This window comes from Chiloscyllium plagiosum, unplaced genomic scaffold, assembly GCF_037043375.1.
Source record: "Chiloscyllium plagiosum isolate Xiang-an unplaced genomic scaffold, Cpla_swu_hap1 HiC_scaffold_47, whole genome shotgun sequence".
NCBI lineage: Eukaryota > Metazoa > Chordata > Chondrichthyes > Orectolobiformes > Hemiscylliidae > Chiloscyllium > Chiloscyllium plagiosum.
Window position 1 is genome coordinate 19,911,799 of NW_028270185.1, and position 22,727 is coordinate 19,934,525.

The window sequence follows — 22,727 nt, forward strand, 5'->3', positions numbered from 1 at the left end:
TGTAGAAGCTCCTCCTTTCTTAAGTAAATTGATTGAGCAAATGATGAATATTTACTTTTGGACGATGCACCAATCCACTCAGCGTGGTTAATGCTTAGTTCTTGTTCTTTGGATGCAAGAGATTCTGAATCAACCACATGTTATGTATTTAAAAATGGGACTTCGTGAAGTAAGCGATTCGGAATAGGGTTGACTTCCTTCCTTTCTTTTGTCGTCTTGCTGCTCTTCTATTTCCCATTCTTCTACTCCCTTTTGTACTTAAGCCTGACCAAAGACTCCTAACATTAATGTGTGAAGGTGCTTTTCTTAATGACCTGCGTAAGTTCCTTTCTCCACAGCGCATTTTGTAGGTTAGGTGCAATGCTAGTCACTGTGAGAATCTTCACCTTTTCAGACTCTCTGGGGAAACTTATTTCTGTAGTCTCATCCTAATGAATGGAAAATGAGTAAAATTGAAGAGCCGAGTCTGTTTGTTGAAGCACACTCCTTACAAGGAGACGTGAATACAATCCCCTACTTTGAACCTGCATTTGTTCAGCAAATGATGTTCTGCCTTTAATATGCAGCACAGGCTTTGCATCAAAGCTTCAGGTAGATGGTATAATGAAAATAAATGCCTTTTGAGAACCATTTGTTGGCTTTAAAATTTTTAAATCACTGAAGCCAGGCTGGTGTTTCGGACATCTCATTTTTTTTCTCTCATGTCGGCTGACTCTTGCTCAGCATGGTTCCTCTATTGCTTTGTGTAAGTGCATGTTTTATGTGAGCCTAGATGGTGAGCATTGGCAAGAAGATTTTCACAGGGAGCATCATAACCAACCCTGCTCTGACCTGCACAAAGATGTATTTAGTAATAGTGCTACCACAAGATAAAGATAAAGGAAGACACTCTTGTTGACTTGCTTCTCCTCATCCTGCCTCCTTTCTTCTTCCTAGGCCTTGCCTTTCACCCTTAGTTAGGGTCTATTGTAGAAATAAGTATTTCCCTGTGATTGATGGCAAGTAGCCTCAGTGGAAAACATGTGCAACTTGAACAAGAAGTTTCATTCTTCATTATTTTACTCTTATTTCCACTTCTCCCACAATGCTGGTTGATCATCCTTCCCCATCTCCCCCTGTCAGTCTCCAGTCCTTTCAAATCCACAACATCTGAAGTCTTTTGCCACCATATCCTTCCATCTGCTCTTGGAATTTCCTTTTCTCCTTTTTGACATATTTTTATGATCATTGCTCACCTCACAACATGGTTCTGTCCCTCCCTCAGGAACAGATGACTACACCATTTCAATCTTGTCTTGGCTGTCTAGGAATCTAGAATCATGCTGTTCATAGTTCAAAGCATACTTTCCTTGTTTACTGTCTGATCCCTCTCAGCTCGTGCTTGTGTTCCCTTGGCATCGGTCACTATTCAGTAACTTGCCTGATGGGCTACCTTTTGTATGTGAGTGGCTAATCAAGCTATTCTTTTTGACTATCCAGTGGGCTGCTCATTTTAGTTATCAGAAGATTGACCAGCATTCTCGGTTCTCTAGTATGAAATCAGTATTTTGTGGATCAGTGCCTTCAAGTGAAGAGTAGAGGAAATATGCTGAAGGCATGTGTTTTAATCTGCAGGTACTGTCATGTGCAAGAGGGATTATGGCACTTCTGTTTGCAGAGTACAAGGACATTTGGACAATCTTGCACTACACGTTTGATCGTGAATAATTCCATATAAATCTCAAGTCAGTGATTTGTGTTAGACATTGGTTAGCATCAAGCAAAGCTTAACAAATAATTGCATATGTGTACAAGTATTTTAATGGATCAATAAGTAAATCATTCCAACAAAGTTGTTGGAGAGAATGCTAATGGACAGGATTTACATGTATTTGGAAAAGCATGGACTGATTAGGGATAGCCGACATGGCTTTGTGTTTGGGAAATTGGGTCTCGCTAACTTGATTGAGTTTTTTTGAAGTAACGAAGAGAATTGATGAGGCCAGAATGGTGGACATGATCCATATGGAGAAACAAATTACTGCAGATGCTGGAATCGGCTGAAAACAACAAATGTTGGAACACAGCTGGTCAGATAGCATCCATGGCAAGAGAGCAAGCTAACGCTCAGAGTCTAGATGACTCTTCAAAGCTGAAGTGGAGGGGACAGCATTTATGCTGTAGTTTAGAGGGGAGCGGGGGTGGTGTGGGATAGTGGGTGTAGGGCCCTGATGGAGAAAAGATGCTGATAGTTCAGATTAAGTGATCACCCCCACCCCCTAAATTATAGTATTAATGCTGTCCCCTCTACGCTTCTCTTCAGCTCTGATGAAGATTCATCTAGACTCAAAATGTTAGCTTGCTCTCTCTCCATGGATGCTGTCTGACCTGCTATGATCTTCAATATTTCTGATCTATGTGGACTAAGTAAGGTGTTTAACAAGGTTCCCCATGGTAGACTGGTTGGCAAGGGTAGATCACATCGAATACAGGAAGAACTAGCCATTTGGATACAGAACTGGCTTGAAGGTAGAAGTGGTGGTGGAGGGTTGATTTTCAGACTAGAGGCCTATGACCAGTGGTGCACCACAAGGATCGGTGCTGGGTCCACTGCTTTTCGTAATTATATAAATGATTTGGATGTGGATGTAGGAGGTGTGGTTAATACGTTTGTAGATGACACCAAGATTGGAGGTGTAGCAAAGAAGATTACCTCCTGAGTACAATGGGATCTTGACCAGATAGGCCAGTGGGCAGAAGAGTAGCAGATGGAGTTTAATTTTGTTAAATGTGAGGTACTGCATTTTGGAAAGGCAAATCTCAGCAGGGCTTATACACTTAATGGTAAGGTCCTAAGGAGTGTTGCTGAACAGAGAGAGTATGGTGTGTAAGTTCATAGTTCCTTGAAAGTGGAGTTGCAAGTAGATTGGTTAGTGAAGATCACAGATGGTATGCTTGCCTTTATTGGTCAGAGCGTTGAGTATAAGAGTTGAGAGGTCATGTTGCAGCTATACGTGACATTGGCTAGGCCACTTTTGGAATATTGTGTGCAATTTTGGAGTCCTTGTTATAGGAAGGAAACTTAGTGTTATAGAGATTAGATTAGATTCCCTACAGTGTGGAAACAAACAGGCCCTTTGGCCCAACAAGTCCACACCGACCCTCCGAAGGGCAACCTACCCAGACCCATTTCCCTACATTTACCCCTGCACCTAACACGGGCAATTTAGCATGGCCAATTCACCTAACTGGCACATCTTTGGATTGTGGGAGGAAACCGGAGCACCCGGAGGAAACCCACACAGACACTGGGAGAATGTGCAATCTCCTCACACTCAGTTGCCCGGGTGGGAATTGAACCTGGGTCCCTGGCGCTGTGAGGCAGCAGTGCTAACCACTGAGCCACTTGCTTGTACAGCATGGAAACAGACCCTTCGCTCCAACTCGTCCATGCCGACCAGCTGTCCTAAACAGATCTAGTCCCATTTGTCAGCATTTAGCCCATATCCCTCTAAATCTTTCCTATTCATATACCCATCCAGATGTCTTTTAAATGTTGTAATTGTACCAGCCTCCACCACTTCCCCTGGCAGCTCATTTCATTCACGCACCACCCTCTGCGAGAAAATGTTGTCCCTTTTCCAATCTTTCCCGTCTCACCTTAAAGCTCTGCCCTCTAGTTTTGGACTCCCTCATCATGGGGAAAAGACCTTGCCTAATTACCCTATCCATGCTCCTCATAATTTTATAAATCTCTGTACTTCTCAGCCTCTGACACTCCAAAGAAAACAGCCCCAGCCTTTTCAGCCTCTCCCTATAGCTCAAATCCTCCAACTCTGGCAACATCGGGCGGCACGGTGGCCCAGTGGTTAGCACTGCTGCCTCACAGCGCCTGTAGACCCGGGTTCAATTCCCGACTCAGGCGACTGACTGTGTGGAGTTTGCACATTCTCCCCTTGTCTGCGTGGGTTTCCTCCGGGTGCTCCGGTTTCCTCCCACAGTCCAAAGATGTGCGGGTCAGGTGAATTGGCCATGCTAAATTGCCCGTAGTGTTAGGTTAAAGGGGTGGATGTAGGGGTATGGGTGGGTTGCGCTTCGGCGGGTCGGTGTGGACTTGTTGGGCCGAAGGGCCTGTTTCCACACTGTAAGTAATCTAATCTAATCTAATCTAATCTAATCTTTGTAAGTCTGAACCCTTTCAAGTTTCACATCTTTACAATAGCAGGGAGACCAGAATTGAACACTGTATTCCAAAAGTGGCTTAACCAATGTCCTGTACAGCTGCAACATGACCTCCCAACTCCTGTACTCCATGCTCTGACCACTAAAGGCAAGCATAACAAACGCTGCTGCCTTGAAAGGTTTCAGGAAAGATTTAAAAGGATGGAGCCAGTTGGAGGGTTTGAGTGACAGGGAGAGGCTGAACAGGCTAGGGCTATTTTCCCTGGTTTGTCTGAGGCTGAGAAATTACCTTATAGAGGATTATAAAAGGGACATTTTCGCAGGGGTGGGGAAGTCCAACTAGAGGGCTTAGGTTGAAGGTGAGAGATTAAAAATTTAAAAGGGACCTCAGCGGCTACTTTTTCTCACACACAATGGTGCATGTATCAAATGAGTTGCCAGAGAAATTGGAGGAGGCTGATACAATAACAACATTTAAAAGGCATCAGGAATGGGTATATGAATAAAGGTTTAAGGGGATATGGGCTAAATGCTGGTAAACAGGACTAGATTTTATTTAGATAGCATGGACAAGTTGGACCGAAATGTCTGGTTCTGTTTTGTACATCTATGACCATATCATGTAATTTTTATTAGTTACACAATGTCTGTTTGGTGTTAATATATTTAAAATAGCAGTATTATTTTCATTTGAAAGTTTTCAGTATCCCAACTTGTCTGGAAATGTAAAATAGCTGCAACTGGCACCGTTTTTACACATGGGAGAGAATGTTTTCATAACATTGACCGCCTGTTTGTAGAAAACATTTAGCGCTATGAACTGCCAAACCCTTGTACCTGTTGCTCTCTTAAAATACTTGTTTCACTATCTTTAGGCTAAGAACTTGATACTTCGTTTATATTAAAAAAAACAATTCACTCCCAGACCTTTTGGTAAACCTGCAATGGCATGTGTTTAGCATTTGCCTAATTTAGCAATTCCCTTTGTTTTTGTGAGCAATTTTATTGTGCTGAATTATTAAAGCTTATGCCTTAAATTAATGTTCACACACTTTTTAAAAATTGGATATTCAAAGTTGTTTGTTTGGTTTAAGTGCTTTTAAACTTGGACCCCTCCTGTAGATTTTTGTCGTCATAATTTCATTCAGCAGCTTTTTCCACAATACATCTTTGACCAGCCATGATAAATGTCATACTGTTTAAATACAATGTACGATTAAAGTATTGCTGCATATTTGTTTCTACGAAATGGACTTGATAGTTTTTTTTTAATAGTCACCTGTCACTCTTGCTTTTGTGGTGTATCGATTGGAATTATGACAGAGGTGACAAAGTTTAAGATTGCTTTGTTGTGGCTGTAATTTGGATGCAGAAATTCTCACCTGTTTATACAATTAAATGATTTGGACGGCATTTGCTGTGCAAATTAGTGTTATTTTTATTATTGTTACATGTGCTGAGATGCAGTGAAAAGTTTTGTTTTGTGTGCTATACAAAGTGCATCAAGGTAGCAGAATGGAGTGTAGAAGACAGTGTTACAGACAAACAAGGTGCAGAATGAGGGAGATTTTGACAAGAAGATTAAGACTTTACACTAAAGCTGGCTGTTATTATTAACTGGCTCCTCCAATTTAGTTGTGGTTGAGAGCTATTAGCTTGATACAGTAGAAATAAACCTTTTGAGCTCCTCAGTTGGCTAGGGCTAACTGTAACTCATGCAAAGCCAGGAATCCTCTGACTCAATCCCAACTCATTTCTGAGTGTCCTATCTCAGCGGGGGTCCAATAATTCAGCATTCCTAGGTTGGGGGAGGGTGGGGGAATGACCTCTGTTTCCAGCTCCTGAATAGCGAGTTCTATGTGTGAATATTAAATGAAGGTACGACTGGCCTCCATTTGAATATCATTATTATAACTTGGCTCATACAAGAAGAACACTTACTCGCAAAAAGTGACAACATGGTACTCGTGAACTGGTGTCCCAGCAAGGAATCTACTGCTCAAGAATAAAAGGGGAAAAAAAATTGTTTCGAATTGTTTGACCACGCAATACATCAGGTTCCTCACTTAAAGCTCCACACTTTAGGATTTCAAAAGGTATCCGATTCTCCCTCTTCCATTGAATTGGTGCCAGTTCTATCCTCCTCTCTTTATGTCTCTTTCGATTGATTACCATTTTCTGAAGGTAAGATTGCTTACCACCCCTGTGCTCAGTGACCTGCACTGGCCCTCAGTCAAGCAATACCTTAATTTCATGTTTTATGTTTTTAAGTCCTCCATGTCCTCCATCCCATCTGACTCCTATTATGTCCCGAAAAATGGTACCTGTTGTGATTGAATTCTGGCCTTTTGAGCAGCCTCAATATTTCTCATGCTCCATTAATGAGCATGTGCTCATGAGCTCTGGAATTATCTTCCTAAAACACACTGTCCCGCTGCCTTGCCTTTCTTCATTAAGATTCTCCTTAATCTTCTGTCAACCTTTTGGCCATTTGTCCTAGAAATGTAAAGATCATTTACTTTTTGTCAAGGTAATGATCATAGTTGTAGAATTAAATTCCCACAATGCCAGCAAAGTTTCCACAATTTATGAAAAATGGGATAATTGATTATTTTTAAGGCAGAGGTAGATAGATTCTTAGTAGGCATGGGAATCAAAGGTATAAGAGTGCACGGAACATGATCAACTGTGATCATATTGGAGGATGAGCAGGGTTGATAAACCAAATACTTCTGCTCCAAACTTGAGGGAGAGAACTGGGTTATTCAGTCACCAAGTTTATGATTCTCACTATTACAGTGCATTAACACTGCTCACTTTATAGAGCAACATATCTACTAATTTGCTGCATACAACTGCAATTGCAGATCGCTAATTTTCAGTGGAAGATAATTTTCATAGAATCCTACAGTGTGGATGGAGGCCATTTAGCCCATTGAGTGTCATGCTGAACCTTCAAAGTGCATCTCACCCAGACCTACCCCACTACCCTATCCCTCCAACTCTGCATTTCTCATGGCTAATTCACCCAACCTCCACACTATGGGCAATTTAGCATGAGCAATTGACCCAACCTGCACATTTGGACTTTGGAAGGAAACCGAAGTACCAGGAGAAAACCACGCAGACGGGGAGAATGTGCAAACTGCACATAGTCACTCAAGGGTGGAATCGAACCTGAGTCCCTCATGCTGTGAGGCAGCAGTGTCAACTACTAAATCATTGTGCTGCCTATGAACCAACTTCATGTCTTTAAAACACTTCAAAATGAACATTTTCATATTCCACATTGGATGTTAACCGATGAGAAGAAAGTTTGGAAACCATTAACTTAAATACTGTCATTATATGTAAAATATTTGGGAGTTAAAGGTTGCCCAGAGGTGAACTGGCTTTTTAACAAGGAATCAACACTTCAACTGAATTTTGAGTAAGCTTCTTCCTTCCCCTCCGTTTCAATTAAATTTCACTATTCAAATGTAACATCATGATGGGCATATCTACCTTTTTGGTGAGACAAATAATAAGTAAACTGTGAAGAACAGTATCCCACCCTCCACCCGCACCACTCCATGTCTTTACACTTATGCTCCTCTTGGATTATTAACTGCTTTCACCTAAAACAAAGTGATAATTAACTATTCCTGGTTGTAGGATATTCTGGTGCACTTTAACTACTCAGTTATCTCCTAACTACTCATTTGGATCAAACATAATCCCTTCTGTGCACATTAGAAAGGCAAGAATAGTTATTTAATTATCCTTTGCAGTTTGTTCCAGGTCAGACAAATGGAGGTCAGGAACAAGCATTTGGGCAAGTTGTAGGCCAGGAAGAGATAGGAAGTTGCAAAATGGGACAGTCCAGCAAAGAGGTGAAATAAAACAAGTGAGAAGGTGAAAGGTGTCCAGGAGATTGACTAAAATGGTAATAAAAAATAGCATTTGTGACTTTTTTTTAGTAATTGAAGCTCTTGCCCTATACGGGTATAAATTAGTTCTTTGTCTGATTTTAAATTATTTTTTGAACACCTTTCATTGATCAGCTACTTGTTGTACCCTTTAACAGATTTTGAAAGTTTACTGTGGATGATCTGGCCTGGAGGATTGAAGTCAGCCTTTCATAAAGTCTAGAATCTTAACTAATGGTTTCAAGTTTCAGGCTTTCAAATATTATGTTAAAGTCAATCATATTATCATCACTATTGAATAATGCTTGTGTATTGTTAAGCTGTTAATTAGATATGACTCATTAAGTCCAATATGATGTACCTCTTGTGGTTCTGGGACAAAACTACCGAAGATACACAAAAAATTCACCCTTTCTGATACCTGCCAGTGTATCAATGCAGGTCAGTGTAAAATCAATATCTCCCAATAAAATTGCACTGCTTTTTGCAACATGCTTGTTTAATTCCTTCTCACTACATATGTACCATTTCATAGCTCTTCCCTGGAGAATGTAATCACGCCCAGCATAGTGTTGAAACCCTTTCCTATTTCTCAAATTAAAACAATTTCATATTATGTTGTTAAATTTATTGCTCTCCATCCACCATTTTGTATTTCTAATAACCTGGTATGTTTAGCTCCTGCCTTGGAGTTGTACCTCAGTAATGGCTATAATGTCACATGACCTGCCCATCCAACACCCCCGCGCCCCCCCAAGTTGAATTTGAGTCTGCATTTCATTCAATCTGTTCCATATACCCCACACATTTTGTATAAACTCCCTTGAAGCTCAAAACAGAAACTCAACTGGGCTGCAGATGCTGAAATCCAAGGTAGACCAACAAGAGGCTGAAAGAACACAGCAAGCCAGCAGCATCACGAGGTGGAGAAGTCAACATTTCAAATTCTTCAGGATTGGGGACGAGTGTCTGGGGAGCTGTAGATGTTGGGGTTGGTGAGGTAGGGATAGGTGAACATAGGTAGAGGGTATGACCTGGTTGGCTGATGGGAGCAATGAAATCTGCAGCTCCCCCTACAGCCATCCCCAGTCCTGAAAAAGGGTTACACCTGAAACATTGACTTCTCCACCTCCTGAGGAGAAAGTGAGGACTGCAGATGCTGGAGATCAGAACTGAAAATGTGTTGCTGGAAAAGCACAGCAGGTCAGGCAGCATCCAAGGAACAGGAGAATCGACGTTTCGGGCATAAGCCCTTCAGGAATGAGGAAAGTGTGTCCAGCAGGCTAAGATAAAAGGTAGGGAGGAGGGACTTGGGGGAGGGGCGTTGGAATTGCGATAGGTGGAGGGAGGTCCAAGGTGAGGGTGATAGGCCGGAGTGGGGTAGGGGCGGAGAGGTCAGGAAGAAGATTGCAGGTTAGGAAGGCGGTGCTGAGTTCGAGGGATTTGACTGAGACAAGGTGAGGGGAGGGGGGGGGGGAAGGGGAGGGGAAATGAGGAAACTGGAGAAATCGGAGTTCATCCCTTGTGGTTGGAGGGTTCCCAGGCAGAAGATGGAGGAGGAAGAGCACCTCATCTTCTGCCTGGGAACCCTCCAACCACAAGGGATGAACTCCGATTTCTCCAGTTTCCTCATTTCCCCTCCTCCCCCCCCCCCCCCCCTCCCCCCCCCACCTTGTCTCAGTCAAATCCCTCGAACTCAGCACCGTCTTCCTAACCTGCAATCTTCTTCCTGACCTCTCCGCCCCAACCCCACTCCGGCCTATCACCCTCACCTTGACCTCCCTCCACCTATTGCAATTCCAACGCCCCTCCCCCAAGTCCCTCCTCCCTACCTTTTACCTTAGCCTGCTGGGCACACTTTCCTCATTCCTGAAGAAGGGCTTATGCCCGAAACGTCGATTCTCCTGTTCCTTGGATGCTGCCTGATCTGCGCTTTTCCAGCAACACATTCTCCACCTCCTGCTGTGTTATTCTATCCTCTTGCTTTTCTCACTACTCAGAGTCATAGAGATGTACAGCACAGAAATAGACCCTTCAGTCCAACTCGTGCATGCTGACCAGATATCCTAAACTGATAGGTCAGGCAGCATCCAAGGAGCAGGAGAATTGACGTTTCGGGCATGAGCTCTTCTTCAGGGCTCTGAATCCTGAAGAAAGGGCTCATGCCCGAAACGTCGATTCTCCTGCTCCTTGGATGCTGCATGACCTGCTACGCTTTTCCAGCAACACATTTTCAGCTCTGATCTCCAGCATCTGCAGTCCTCATTTTATCCTAAACTGATATACTCCCATTTGCCAGCATTTGGCCCATATCCCTCTAAACCCTTCCTATTCATGTAACCATCCCGTACCTTTTAAATATTGTAATTGTACCCATCTCTACCATTTCCTCTGGCAGCTCATTCCATACATGCACCACCCTCTGTGTGAAAAAGTTGCCCCTCAGATCCCTTTTTAAATCTTTTTCTTCTCAGCTTAGACCTCTGCTCTCTAGTTTTGGACTCTGCTACCTTGGGAAAAAGACCATGGCTGTTCACCCGATTCATGCCCCTCATGGTTTTTTAAATCTCTATATTGTCACCCTCTCAGACTTTGATACTCTTGTGGGAGAAAAGCCCCAGTCTCTCCATATAGCTCATACTGTCCAATCCCAGCAGCACTCTTGTAAATCTTTTCTGAACCATTTCAAGTTTAGCAAAATCTTCCCTACGCAAGGGAGACAAGAGCTGAGCACAGTATTCTAAAAGTGGCCTAACCATGTTCTGTAGAACTGCACCATGATATTCCAACTCCTGTACTTCATGCACTGACCAATGAAGGCAAACGTGCCAAATGCTGCCATCACTATCTTGTTTATCAGCAATTCCACTTTCAAGGAACAATGCACCTGTACCCTGAGGTCAGCTTTTTCAGCAACACTCCCTAGGACCTTGCCATTAAGTGTATAAATCCTGCCCTGATTTGCCTTTCCAAAATGCAGCACCTTACATTTATCTAAGTTAAACTCCACCTGCCACTCTTCGGCCCATTGGTCCATCTGATCAAGGTCCTCGCTGTATTCTTCACTGTCCACTGCACTGCCAATTCTGGTATCATCTGCAAACTTACTAACCATACCTCCTATATTCATCCAAATTACAGATTGTGGTTGAAATATATTTTTGTTCCTGCTGATGGCCCATGGTGCCCTGTGAATATGAATGAACTTAATAACTAAGTAACCATGGAGAGTTTTTTGGAGTTGGGAATTGCAGAGATTCATAATCCTCTGACCAGCTAAATTTTTATCCCCATCTTCGTCCTAAATGGACAATCCTTGTTGATGGTCCAGTCAGTGGAAACAGCTACTCACTCTTTGTCCTGTCAAATCCTCCCTATAATTTTATATTTCAATCGGATTACCTTTCATTATTTTCCAGACAATGGAAGAAAGGCCAGTTTTGCTCCATTTCTCCTCCAAAAGGCAACCTCTGGGGAACCAATCTAATGAACATTTGATGAACCCCTCCAAGAGAAATGAGACCTCCTTTTTAGGAGGGTCCAATGTTGTATGTACAGCTCCTTGTAACAAAGCTTAATTAGTTTTGTTCTTGAACCTATTTGTGATGACAGTTTGTTAAAGATATTGGAAGTGAAAATATTTCAGATAGTTCTGCTGTGCTTTTAATTTCTATAGGGATTTTATATTGAAGCCAAAATGGGCTTCCCTCCAGATCTGTGACAAAATCCTGCCCTTGACCAAAGCTACAATAGAATAGGGACTGACATTTAAAAGTACTACAGTGTGTTTTGGTTTATGTATCTGTGGATGCAGCTTATTGCCTTCTGTGTGGAAAAGCTGGGAACAGCCTCTAATCTGAGGGAAGGGGGGGGAGGTGAGGTGAAAATCAATGTTTTCCTTATCACATTGTAATTCGTCATCATCATTATACCTATTTACAAGGAGAGGCAACAAGGACAGAGAAACAATATTCCCCGTTGCACCCCCGACTTAGACATTCTTCACTGATTCTTCATAAGATTAAATTATCTGACACGACTGAGAAATCACCTTCACCACAGTTGTAGTAGTTTATGAAGTTTCTTAATGTATTATATAGTCATTATACAGGGAGCATCCAGATAAAGCAACATGCATATTGAATGGGTGACCGTTACAATCAAGAAGGGTCAATAGTAAAGATGAAGTCATCTGCTGTTACACAATTAATAACTGGCTTCACATAATAAATACTTTTCACCTTGTTAAACTGACCTTCCAATCTTGTTAAATGGCTCTTCATAATGAATGCTTTTCCACCTTGTTAACCCATTACCCTTGCATCCAACACCCCATTGTTACCTGAAAGTTCTTATCTGATCTGAGTCATGCTCAGCTGAACCTCTTGTTTCACAAAACTCAGAACTTAACTCTTTCCCTACCTGCTCATACCCGATACACATTCTCAAGATAAAAGAGAATGAAACAAAGATCTGCAGATGCTGGAGTACATGCAATTATTATCTAATCTTGCCTCATTGATGTGGAGTTGCCCATTCTCCTACCTGCTGAGCAGAAGCTAGACAGCAACAATTTCTGATATGAAAGTCAGACATAGAGTTCCTCATGGTAGTATCCCACCATCTTCAGCTGCTTTATCAATGACCTTTCCTAATCCTAAATTCAGAAGTGAGGATGTTTGCATATGACTCCAAAACTGGTGGTATGGTTGACAATGAAGAAGGTTACCTAAGATTTCAAAGGGATCTTGCTTAGTTGGGCCAATGGGCTGAGGAGTGACAGGAGTTTAATTTGGATAAGTGCGAGATATTCCATTTTGGTAAAGCGAACAAAGGCAGGACTTGTGCAGTTAATGGGAGGGCCCTGGATGGTGGTGTTGAACAGAAACCTAGGGGTTCAAGTATGTACTTCTTAAAGCGTTGTATTACAGATAGACGAGGTAGTGAAGAAGATAGTTGGCATACTTGCCTTCTGCTCCGACCGTTGAATGTAGGATTTGGGACATCATGTTGAGTTTGTACAGGACATTGATGAGGCCTCTTTTTGGAGTACTGTGTACAGTTCTGATCTCCCTGCTGTCGGAAGGATTTTATTAAATTGGAAAGGGTTCAGAAAAGATTTACCAGGATATTGCTGGAATTAAATGGTTTGAGTTATAAGGAGAGGCTGGATTGACTGGGATTTCTTTTCTCAGGAGCACTGTAGGTTGAGGATAACTTTGCACAGGTTTATAAAATCATTAGGGACTTAGACAGGGAAAATACCTTTGCTATTCACCTTAAGATGAGGGATTTTGAAACTAGGGGGCATGTTTTCAAGCTGAGAGGAGAAAGATTTAAAAGGGACCGGTGGGGCAACTTCTTCACACCAGTTGGTTCATATGTGGAATGAACTACCAGGTGAAGTGGTAGATGCAGATCCATGAATAGGAAAGGTTTAGAGGGATATGGTCCAAATGTAGACAAACGTGACGAGTTTAGGAAATTTGATCAGCTTGGACGAGTTGGGGCAAAGGGTCTGTTTCCATGCTGTATGACTCTGACTGTATCTGAAATAGAAATTGCTGGAGAAACTCAGCAGGTTAGAACTGTTCTGATGAAGTGTTACTAGATTCAACATTAGTTTTGCTTTCTGCAAAACTGTGCAACGACATATGATCTTTCACTTTTTAAGAAGTCAGATCCTTCAAATTTTAAACCTTAAGTTAAATGTGATAATATACTGCTGTCTCTCAGTTGTCATCCATGATTCAACTGTAACACTCTTGCCTAAATGTAAGTTTGCTCACTAAGTTGGAAGGTTTGTTTTCGGACGTTTCACCACCATACTATATAACATCAGTGAGCCTCCAGTAAAGCACTGGTGTTATGACCCGCTTTCTATTTGTGTGACAGATGCTGCCAGACCTATTGAATTTCTCCAGTTTCTTTTTTTTGTTGTTGAATAATAGAGACCATTTTGGATGGTGAAATGAGCTTGATTCTGAGTGTTCTTCACTTAAAGCTGCTGGCAGGATATTGAATGGATAGCAGCTCAACTTTCCTCCGTTGCAAAATACATTATTGATCTTAGCTCATTTCCAGATAAAATTTGAATTTTAAACAAACATACATTTCAAAGTTAAATCATCAGAGACATGCAAGTTATTTCTTTTTCCACCTGCTATTTGCAGTTCAGTATCTTTCATATTTTTCAAGGTTACCAAATGAGAACAGATATTAACCAGCATCTACAACTGCACTGCATAACCTTCTTTTATATTGTTTTGCAGCTTTTCATGTTCAAGTCTCTCTCAGCTGCACATTTTGTCTTGATATCTTTTACACCCATCTGAGAAGACAAATGGAGGTCTGTGCTCCAAGATCTCTCTGAAAGACAGCACCCAACAGTGTAGCACTTAGTCAGTGCTATACTGGAGTGCCATTCTAGATTTTGTGCTTCTTTGGAATGGTTCTTTCCCTGGATTCCAACAAGAGTTAGCGAGTTTGGAGAAGATTTGTAGCTCAGGTTGAGGTTCTAAATGTAAGTTTGCTCGCTGAGCTGTAAGGTAAGTTTTCAGACATTTCATCACTATACTAGGTAACATCATCAGTGAGGAGAAAGTGAGGACTACAGATGCTGGAGATCAGAGTCGAGTGTGTGGTGCTGGAAAAGCACATCAGGTCAGGCAGCATCCGAGGAGCAGGAGAATTGTTTTAGGCAAATGCCCTTCATCAGGAATGATCATCCGTTGAAGCATGGGTGTTAGGACCCGTTTTCTATTATGTGTTTAGGTTTCCTAGTGTTGGTGATGTTATTTCCTGTGGTGATGTCATTTCCTGCTCTTTTTCTCAGAGGGTAATGAATGTGGTCCAAGTTGATGAGTTTGCTGATAGAGTTCCAGTTGAATTGAACTTAATAGACCCTATACAGACAACAAGCAAAATTAATGTTATTTACAAAGTACCGTGCAAAGACTGTAACAGACACTACATTGGACAAACAGGTAGAAAACTAGCCACCAGGATACATGAGCATCAACTAGCCACAAATAAACATGACCCACTTTCACTATTCTTACATACAGACGAAGAAGGACAGCACACCCATCCAAGGACAAGCTAAACAGACACACACATGAGAATTCCTAAAAGCGTGGCATTCCAATCAGAATTCTATCAACAAACTCATCGACTTGGACCCCATTTACCAACCTCTGAGAAAAAGAACAGGAAATGACATCACAGGAAATGGCATCACCAACCCAAGGAAACCTAAACACACACAGAAAGTGGGTCATAACACCAGTGCTTTACCAGAGGCTCGCTGATGATGTCACCTAGTATGGTGATGAAATGTCTGAAAATGAAGCTTCCATTCAGGCAAGACTGTTAAATTTAATCATGGATGACAGCTGAGAAACAGCAATCATCATCGCATTTAAGTTTGAGCTGTAAAATTTGAAGGGTCTGATATCTTAAAAAGTGAGGAATCAAATGTAGTTGCTCAGTTTTGTACAGACTGAACAGCTAACTTACTCGACACCACACTGCGAAATTGCAGTTTCAGATTTCCCACTGAGTCTTTGTGATACAGCTTGTTATGAAGTGCTGAGCGATTATGTCCTAATTCCTAGATTATCTGTCACAGGGTGGTGTCAATCAAGGGGTTGCAGTTAACCTACAAATTATCTCCTTTTCCTTCAGTGAAGGAAGAAGGCTTCCTATCCCTGATTCCCACCAAATGATCATTCAGACTGCCAGGTGTAAGTTGTTTTGAATTGTAATAGACCCTACAATCGAAGAGCCTGTGTTGGTTAGTGTCCATATGTAGGTTGTAAACTAGCCCCTAGAAGGTAGTGCGACAAGGAAGAAAAATATTAAGGCTAATTGATGGGGACCTGGGAGATGATGATGTTGGGGGAAGATTGGGGACGGTGGTACCCAAGTTATTTTTAACTCTTTAGTTCTTAGAAATTCAAGTGTACAGCTCTGGATGGTTTGGCAAAGCTGTGCAGACCAGAAGGTGCAGTGATTGCTAATTTCATCTATAGCAGCAAATGGGTATTAAAATTGGCTTCAGACTTGGGAAGGTGGGGGGGAAAAAAACTCAGCCAAGGCTCCATATTGCAATGTGCTTTCCCATTTTTGCCCACAGGTTACTTACAGGCATGACACAATCGAGGCTAATTCTGTTGGCCAATCATTTGGGCGCAAAGATTGGCCACTTAGATGTGTTGTTGCAAAGCCAACAAGAACCCCAAAGCCTTCAGGACAGAAAAGGGTATATTATAAGGATGTGGATTGACTTCCACTGCATGCTACTAATGAAGTCCAGGGCCAGTAACAGACCTCATTCCAACTATAGTGAGGGTGTTGGCGGTTGTTTGGGAACCAGCTGCTTCCCCCATCCATTGACAGATGTATTTGAATATTCATATGTTTGGCGATTAATTTCTATCTTAATTGGGAGGATGGTGTTGTGCTATGAATGCTCCCAACCTGCTGGTAAATGGGCTGCAGAAACTGATCTTTTTTTTTTCTCTCTCTCTCTCTCCCTCTTTCCTCCACAGATTCCAGATGAATTTGATAATGGTAAGTTAAATCAATTTGGAATTGTTTGCACTGTTGGGTTCATCTCCGGGTTGGCATGTCGATGCAAGACTTTTCTCTGTGGCAAATGTCCTTTTTTTAATTCTTTAATACATACTACAAATGTTGCTTCTACTCACAGATGGCCCCTGTGTTAAAGTGGGATTTAAGTATAATAGAAATTGGTACTCCTTCTGTCTATATTTTGAACTATAAATTCTGCGAAATGAACAGAACTAGAGCATCACTGTAATATAAATTAAATAGGATTTGCTTATTTCTATGTCCCCCATTTAAGTTGTCAGTTGTCCTTGATTTGTGGATAATGTCTCTTAATGTATACAGTACCCAGCATACCAGCCTGTTTTAGCAAACATTGTTCTTAGCTAGTTTTTTTTTCTAGGACATGAGACAGAAGTGTTTTGCTTTTTTAATTTCTGAGCTTCCTTGTATAATATTTTGGTATTTGGTATTAAATGTCCAGTTGCAAACATGGCTTCAAGAGATGGTAATGGGATTTCTTTTTTTAAAAAATTGCTTCTAGATCTGAAATTTCAAGTTTTGTCTATGTATCTATTTTTGAGAAAGCTAACTTGATCTTTGAGTAGGTCTGGTGTCTGATTTCAACACAGAAGTGCATAGCTGCTAATTTTAGGGACATTCCAATGAGCTTCCGCTCTTGTGGAGTAGAGAAGGGATGTTTTGTGTAATTTGACTATTCAGTGACCCTACTGTCAACCCCTAACCAGTACTGACTGAACTCAGTTGTGCTGACTCCTCCATCATAGTCAAATTCCTTGCAGTGTTCTAGTCTTTATAAACAATAACTATTTGGTTGAGATACTGACATGGATCTTATGTTACTGCCTCAGTACCAACATTTCTCCTTGCTGCCATGGAATCTAAAGACAAAGGAATACAAGTTTGACTGCAGGAGGCTTCATGTGATACTACTTTGCTGAGTCAGAATATTTCTTCTTTTCCTTGTCATTTTTGAGTAGGTATTGTTGCTACTTGTAAATGGAAGCAGTTTTGCATTAGTGGGATTTTTGATTATCAGGCTTTTAAGACTTGATCAGCCACTTAAATGTTTGTAGATCTAGTTATTTGCTCATCAGTATATTTGTTTGAAATTTAAAATATCACTCTGAACAATTACTGCAGAAGCATGCTCCTTTGTTATTGGCCCCATAATATTGGACTGTGTGTATCGTGAAGTCTTTGTTGTGAGAGAAACAAAATATGTAAGTGTGGACTCTTGTCTGGATTCTAACAGGGAATTGAGGACAATGCATCCGTCCAGTGAATCCTTCCTTCAGTCTATTATCAATAGTTCCCAAGTAAAAGTACAGTAGCCTATTAACACAATTCAATTATTTTTAGCTGGATTGAGCTGCTTCATTTCCCTGACCTTCTGCAGCTTTCAAATGTTGTTGCCTAGGGCTCCGGCACTAGTGGGGAATACTTAATTGCTATTGAAATGTTGAAGTGGTGATTGATTCACCCCATCACAACACAATATAGCATCTTATGAGGGTTTCTCTTAGTCATGATCAATTATACTCTATAGTCAGGCACCTAAAATAGTAGATATTTGAAAGCACTGATAATAAAGTATTTTTCACGTCTTTCTCAGTTTCAAAATAGTTTTAAACTGCTTCATGCAAGATTCAGCACTTTGTGATTATTTGTTTGTTTAGTTATTTGCTTGTATGATTTTATGGTCCAGACCAAACCCCCTTCAAATATATCAAAAGATAGCCTTGACCCTAACCTTGCTCTTACTTAGAGACCAGCATTAGCTGCTGTGTTCCAGATGTGATTCAATTGGCAATGCTATACGGCTTTAAGCAAAACGCACTTTATTCTTATCCTACAGTTAGAATACAAACAAAAAAAAGAAGAATTGGCATAACTTTAACTTTATTGGAAAGCTTAACAGAATGATCGATTATTTAACTGCCAAACAGCAACTGTTCGAATATAGTAACATCCCATAAATACACTCTTGGCAAAAGCAAATTCAGTGAAATAGAATATCTCATATGTGATATTTCTCCAGTCTGGGAGAAAAGAACAGCAAGAGAAACCTCTGGTAGACAGAGGGATATAGCAACTCCCACAACCAACTTCAAAATCCCAACAACTGCTGAAAGCTAACCTATAACTCTGATTCTATAAGAGCTTGACTCCACCCGTTCATGCTGCTTCTATTGTTCCAACTTTTATATAAAAAACACCAAGACCTCTCAAGCTGTTTACTTTATTGCCTTGAAAGAAACAGCTTACCACCAATGGCTCAAAATCTCTCTTCAAAAAAAAAAGACAAAATACACTTAACACCATAGTGTTGTCACAGTAGGGACAGGTTTTCTTTAAAGTTTCTTTTAAAGTATCATGCTGGTTTTTGATAGAGCATTGGGATGCCGGGGAGGACACACATGGCGGTGTGGGCAGGGTGACGATTTGTAGTTTGCATGTGCACAGTGAATGGCAGATTGTGTTCTGCAATGAGACATTGACTTTGTAGTACTACACTCCATTGTTTTACACTACTGTCAAGTGCACGACAAAAGTACAAACGCTGAATCCAATCGCCACCCCTAACAATCACAAAGTGGATCTCTGTTGTCAGTAAATGGAAATTAATTTTCTAATTGGCTACAGTCAGAACTATTAATAATCAGAAGTGTGCATATTAGTAACTGACCCTCAACATAAACTGAAAATTAATTGAGTAATAATAACTCTGTAATCATCCACAAATATCTGAAACTAAATAACTTCATTGTAATTATTTTTTGACAAACTAGCCATCACAACTTACAATAGAGGAGTTTTTTAATTTTTTTTCCTGTGGGAGTACATTAAAACCCCATTAGATCTATTTTATTGCGCATCACATCTATGCTCATGTTAGTGCACTTCAACATTTAAGTCGTCCTTGTCTGTACCTTTGTGAGGCCAATGGCTCTCCCACAAGGAAAAAAGAAAATACAGGTAGGTATAGTCACCCCGGCTCATGTCCCCAAGAATCCTAGTAGCTGATTACGGTTTGTTTCTTAAGCCTTAGTAATGCTACAAGTATATTTCAAAAATATAATTGGAATCATACAAATTTACAGCACAGAAGATGACCAGTTTGTGTCGTAATGTCTGTCTGTCTCTTGGAAAGAATCATCCAATAGTCCCACTCCCCAATTGGGCCTCCAATTTTTTTTTCCCTTTCCAAGTACTTATCCAGATTCCTTTTGAAAGCTACTGTTGAATCCCTTTACCTCACCCATTCAGTAGTTCCTGACCGCAATGATTTTGTTGTGTTTGGGGAAATAAAAATGCTTTGTCTTCCTGTTTCTTTCACCAATTACCTTTTAATCTGTCTCATTTAGTTACCTATCCTGCTGCTGTTGGGGAAATTAAATCTTATTTTCTAATTTTCTTGCTAATTTTTGCTCAGGTTGATTTACACTTGGTGAGTAATTTTATGTATTTATAAAGTGAGTGCACATTTCCATCTCCAAGGCATATCAGTAAGATGAGGTTTATGTCCATTTACACATTCTACCAACTGGTTTTGATTTTCATTTTCTCCTGTATGACTAAGATCTTCCCAATATTGAGCCTTCGTGGAACCCAGAAGTTCAGAAATACACGTAAGCACTGCACTGTCACTTTTTATTATTTTTGAATCGGTCAAAAATTTGGCAGCAGGTCAGGGGATCCATAGATTTAATTTTTACAGTTCTGAAGAAACAATGGTTCTATCATTTTACAGAGCAAGATACTTCACAGTTTCTACTTGGTGTTAGTGTTGTGATTATCCTATCCTAATTGTCTTCTCTCTCTTCCTTGATAGCATTGGCTAGTTTTTGAGCAGTGCAAACTTCTTGTCATCCAGCATCTACACTCATTCTTGCGAGCAGGAATCATTCGATAATAATTGAGAGCTGGAACAACACATGATGTCCCTCTTGCTGAACATACAAATTATGAGCAGGAGTACACTATATTCACCCTTTGATAAGATCACAGGTGATTTGATTGATATGTCAGTTCCATGTGCCTGATCACCAATTAGCATTACTTCCCTTATTAGTCAAGAATCACTATACCTCTGTCTTAAAGGTATTGAATGACCCTTCCTTGACTGATGTCTAAGCAGAGGTCTGCAGACTTGCGACTCTGAGAGAAAGAAATTCTCCTCAGCTTCATTTTAAATGGGAGATTTAAGATTTTGTCTCTTCTACATGGTGTGAAACATCCTTTTGGTATCAAGTCCCTTCAGGATCTTGTGTGCTTCAATGAGATCACGCCTCCTTCGTAACTACAATAGATAGAAACTTAACCTCTCCAACCTTTGTGAGATAACAGAGTTAAGCTTGTCAGATAATAGCTTCATCCTGAATCATTTCAACAAACTACTATGGACAGCAGACTGAAAGAAGGATTTACTAGACTAATGCATTGTCCTCAATTCTCTGTTAGAATCCAGATAAGAATCCACTCTTACATATTTTATGCAATAGCATTCTTTTTTAAATAGAGACCAAAATTGTCTCACCAACATCCTGTACAACTATAATTAAACTCTGTAGCTACTTTTATTCCAATCCACTTTTCAATAAATAAGTATTTATTTGCTTTCCTAATAATTTGCTGTACCTGCATGCTAACTTTGTGTGATTAGTGTACCAGGACACCCAGTTCACCTTTACCTCAGTTCTGTAATCTCACTCAATTTAAAATATTACTTCTCTATCATTGTTGCCACAGTGGATCATTTCACATTTTCCCAAATTATGCTCCCACATACCAAATACTTTTGGGCGTAGACGTAACCAACCTATATACCTTTGCAGATTCTGTATGTTTTCTTACCTACTTACTTTCCTATCCATCTTTGTGTTCTCAACATATTTAGCAACCATTCGGTAGGCCGTACCTCCCAGCTGTAAATAGTCGGGTCCCAGCATCACCTTTGGTATTACCCTTATTAGCTATATCTGCTCCCAGGAGGACCAGTTCCACCACAGAACACACTAGATGGCCTCCTCCTTTAAAGACTGTAATTTCCCCTCCCATGTGGTTGAAGATGCCCTCCAACGCATCTCATCCATGTCCCGCACCTCCGCCCACAAACCTCATCCCTCCAACCGCCTCATCCGCCGACATTTCCGCCACCTACAAACAGACCCCATCACCAGGGATATATTTCCCTCCCCACCCCTTTCCGCCTTCCGCAAAGACTATTGCCTCTGTTACCTCTACCTGGTTAGATGCTCACCAACAACCCACTCTCCCCTCTTGGCACCTTCCCCTGCCACAGCAACAATTACAAAAGCTGCGCCCGAACCACCACCTCCTTCTCCTCCCTCTTCTTTTCTCCCCCCCCCCCCCCCCCCCCCCCCCCCCCCCCCCCCCCCCCACCCTCCCACCTCCATCCAAGGCCCCAAAGAAGCCTTCCACATTCATCAGTGTTTCACCTGCATATCCACAAATGTCATTCATTGTGTCCGCTGCTCCCGATTCAGCCCCCTTTACAATGGGGAGACTGGACGCTTTCTCGCAGAGCGCTTCAGGGAACATTTCCGTGACGCCCACACCAATCAACTCCACCGCCCCGTGGCCGAACATTTTGACTCACTCTGCCGAGAACATACAGGTCCTGGGCCTCCTCCACCGCCATTCCCCACCACCCAACGCCTGGAGGAAGAACACCTCATCTTCCACCTCAGAACACTTCAACCCTAGGGCATCAATATGGACTTCACCAGTTTCCTCATTTTCACCCCCCTCCACTTTACCCCAGTTCCAACCTGCCAGCTCAGCACCATCCTCATGACCTGTCATACCTGCCAATCTTCCTTCCCACCTATCTAGTCCACCCTCCTCTCCGACCTATCACCTTCATCCCCACCTCCATCCACTTATTGCACCCTTAGCTACCTTCTCCCCAGCCCCACACCCCTCCCATTAATCTCTTTACTTCGGAGGCTCCCAGCCTCATTCTTGATGAAGGGCTTTTGCCCGAAATGTCAGGATGATGCCTGACCTGTCCTTTTCCAGCACCATTCTAGTCTTGACTCT

General features: G+C 41.4%; 1 protein-coding gene across 2 annotated transcripts in view; it reads left to right on the plus strand.

Annotated features, from left to right (window-relative positions):
• The window catches only part of timm50 (translocase of inner mitochondrial membrane 50 homolog (S. cerevisiae)), a 165,163-nt gene that overhangs the window by 67,245 nt on the left and 75,191 nt on the right, over positions 1-22,727 (plus strand). Inside the window, exon 3 of one of the 2 annotated variants that reach the window (XM_043681019.2) lies at positions 16,622-16,643. The exons of the other annotated variant lie outside the window; for it this stretch is intronic. Within the exon in view, the coding sequence (XP_043536954.1) occupies positions 16,622-16,643 (22 nt within the window). The remainder of the gene's footprint in view (positions 1-16,621; positions 16,644-22,727) is intronic. 2 annotated transcript variants of the gene reach the window in all.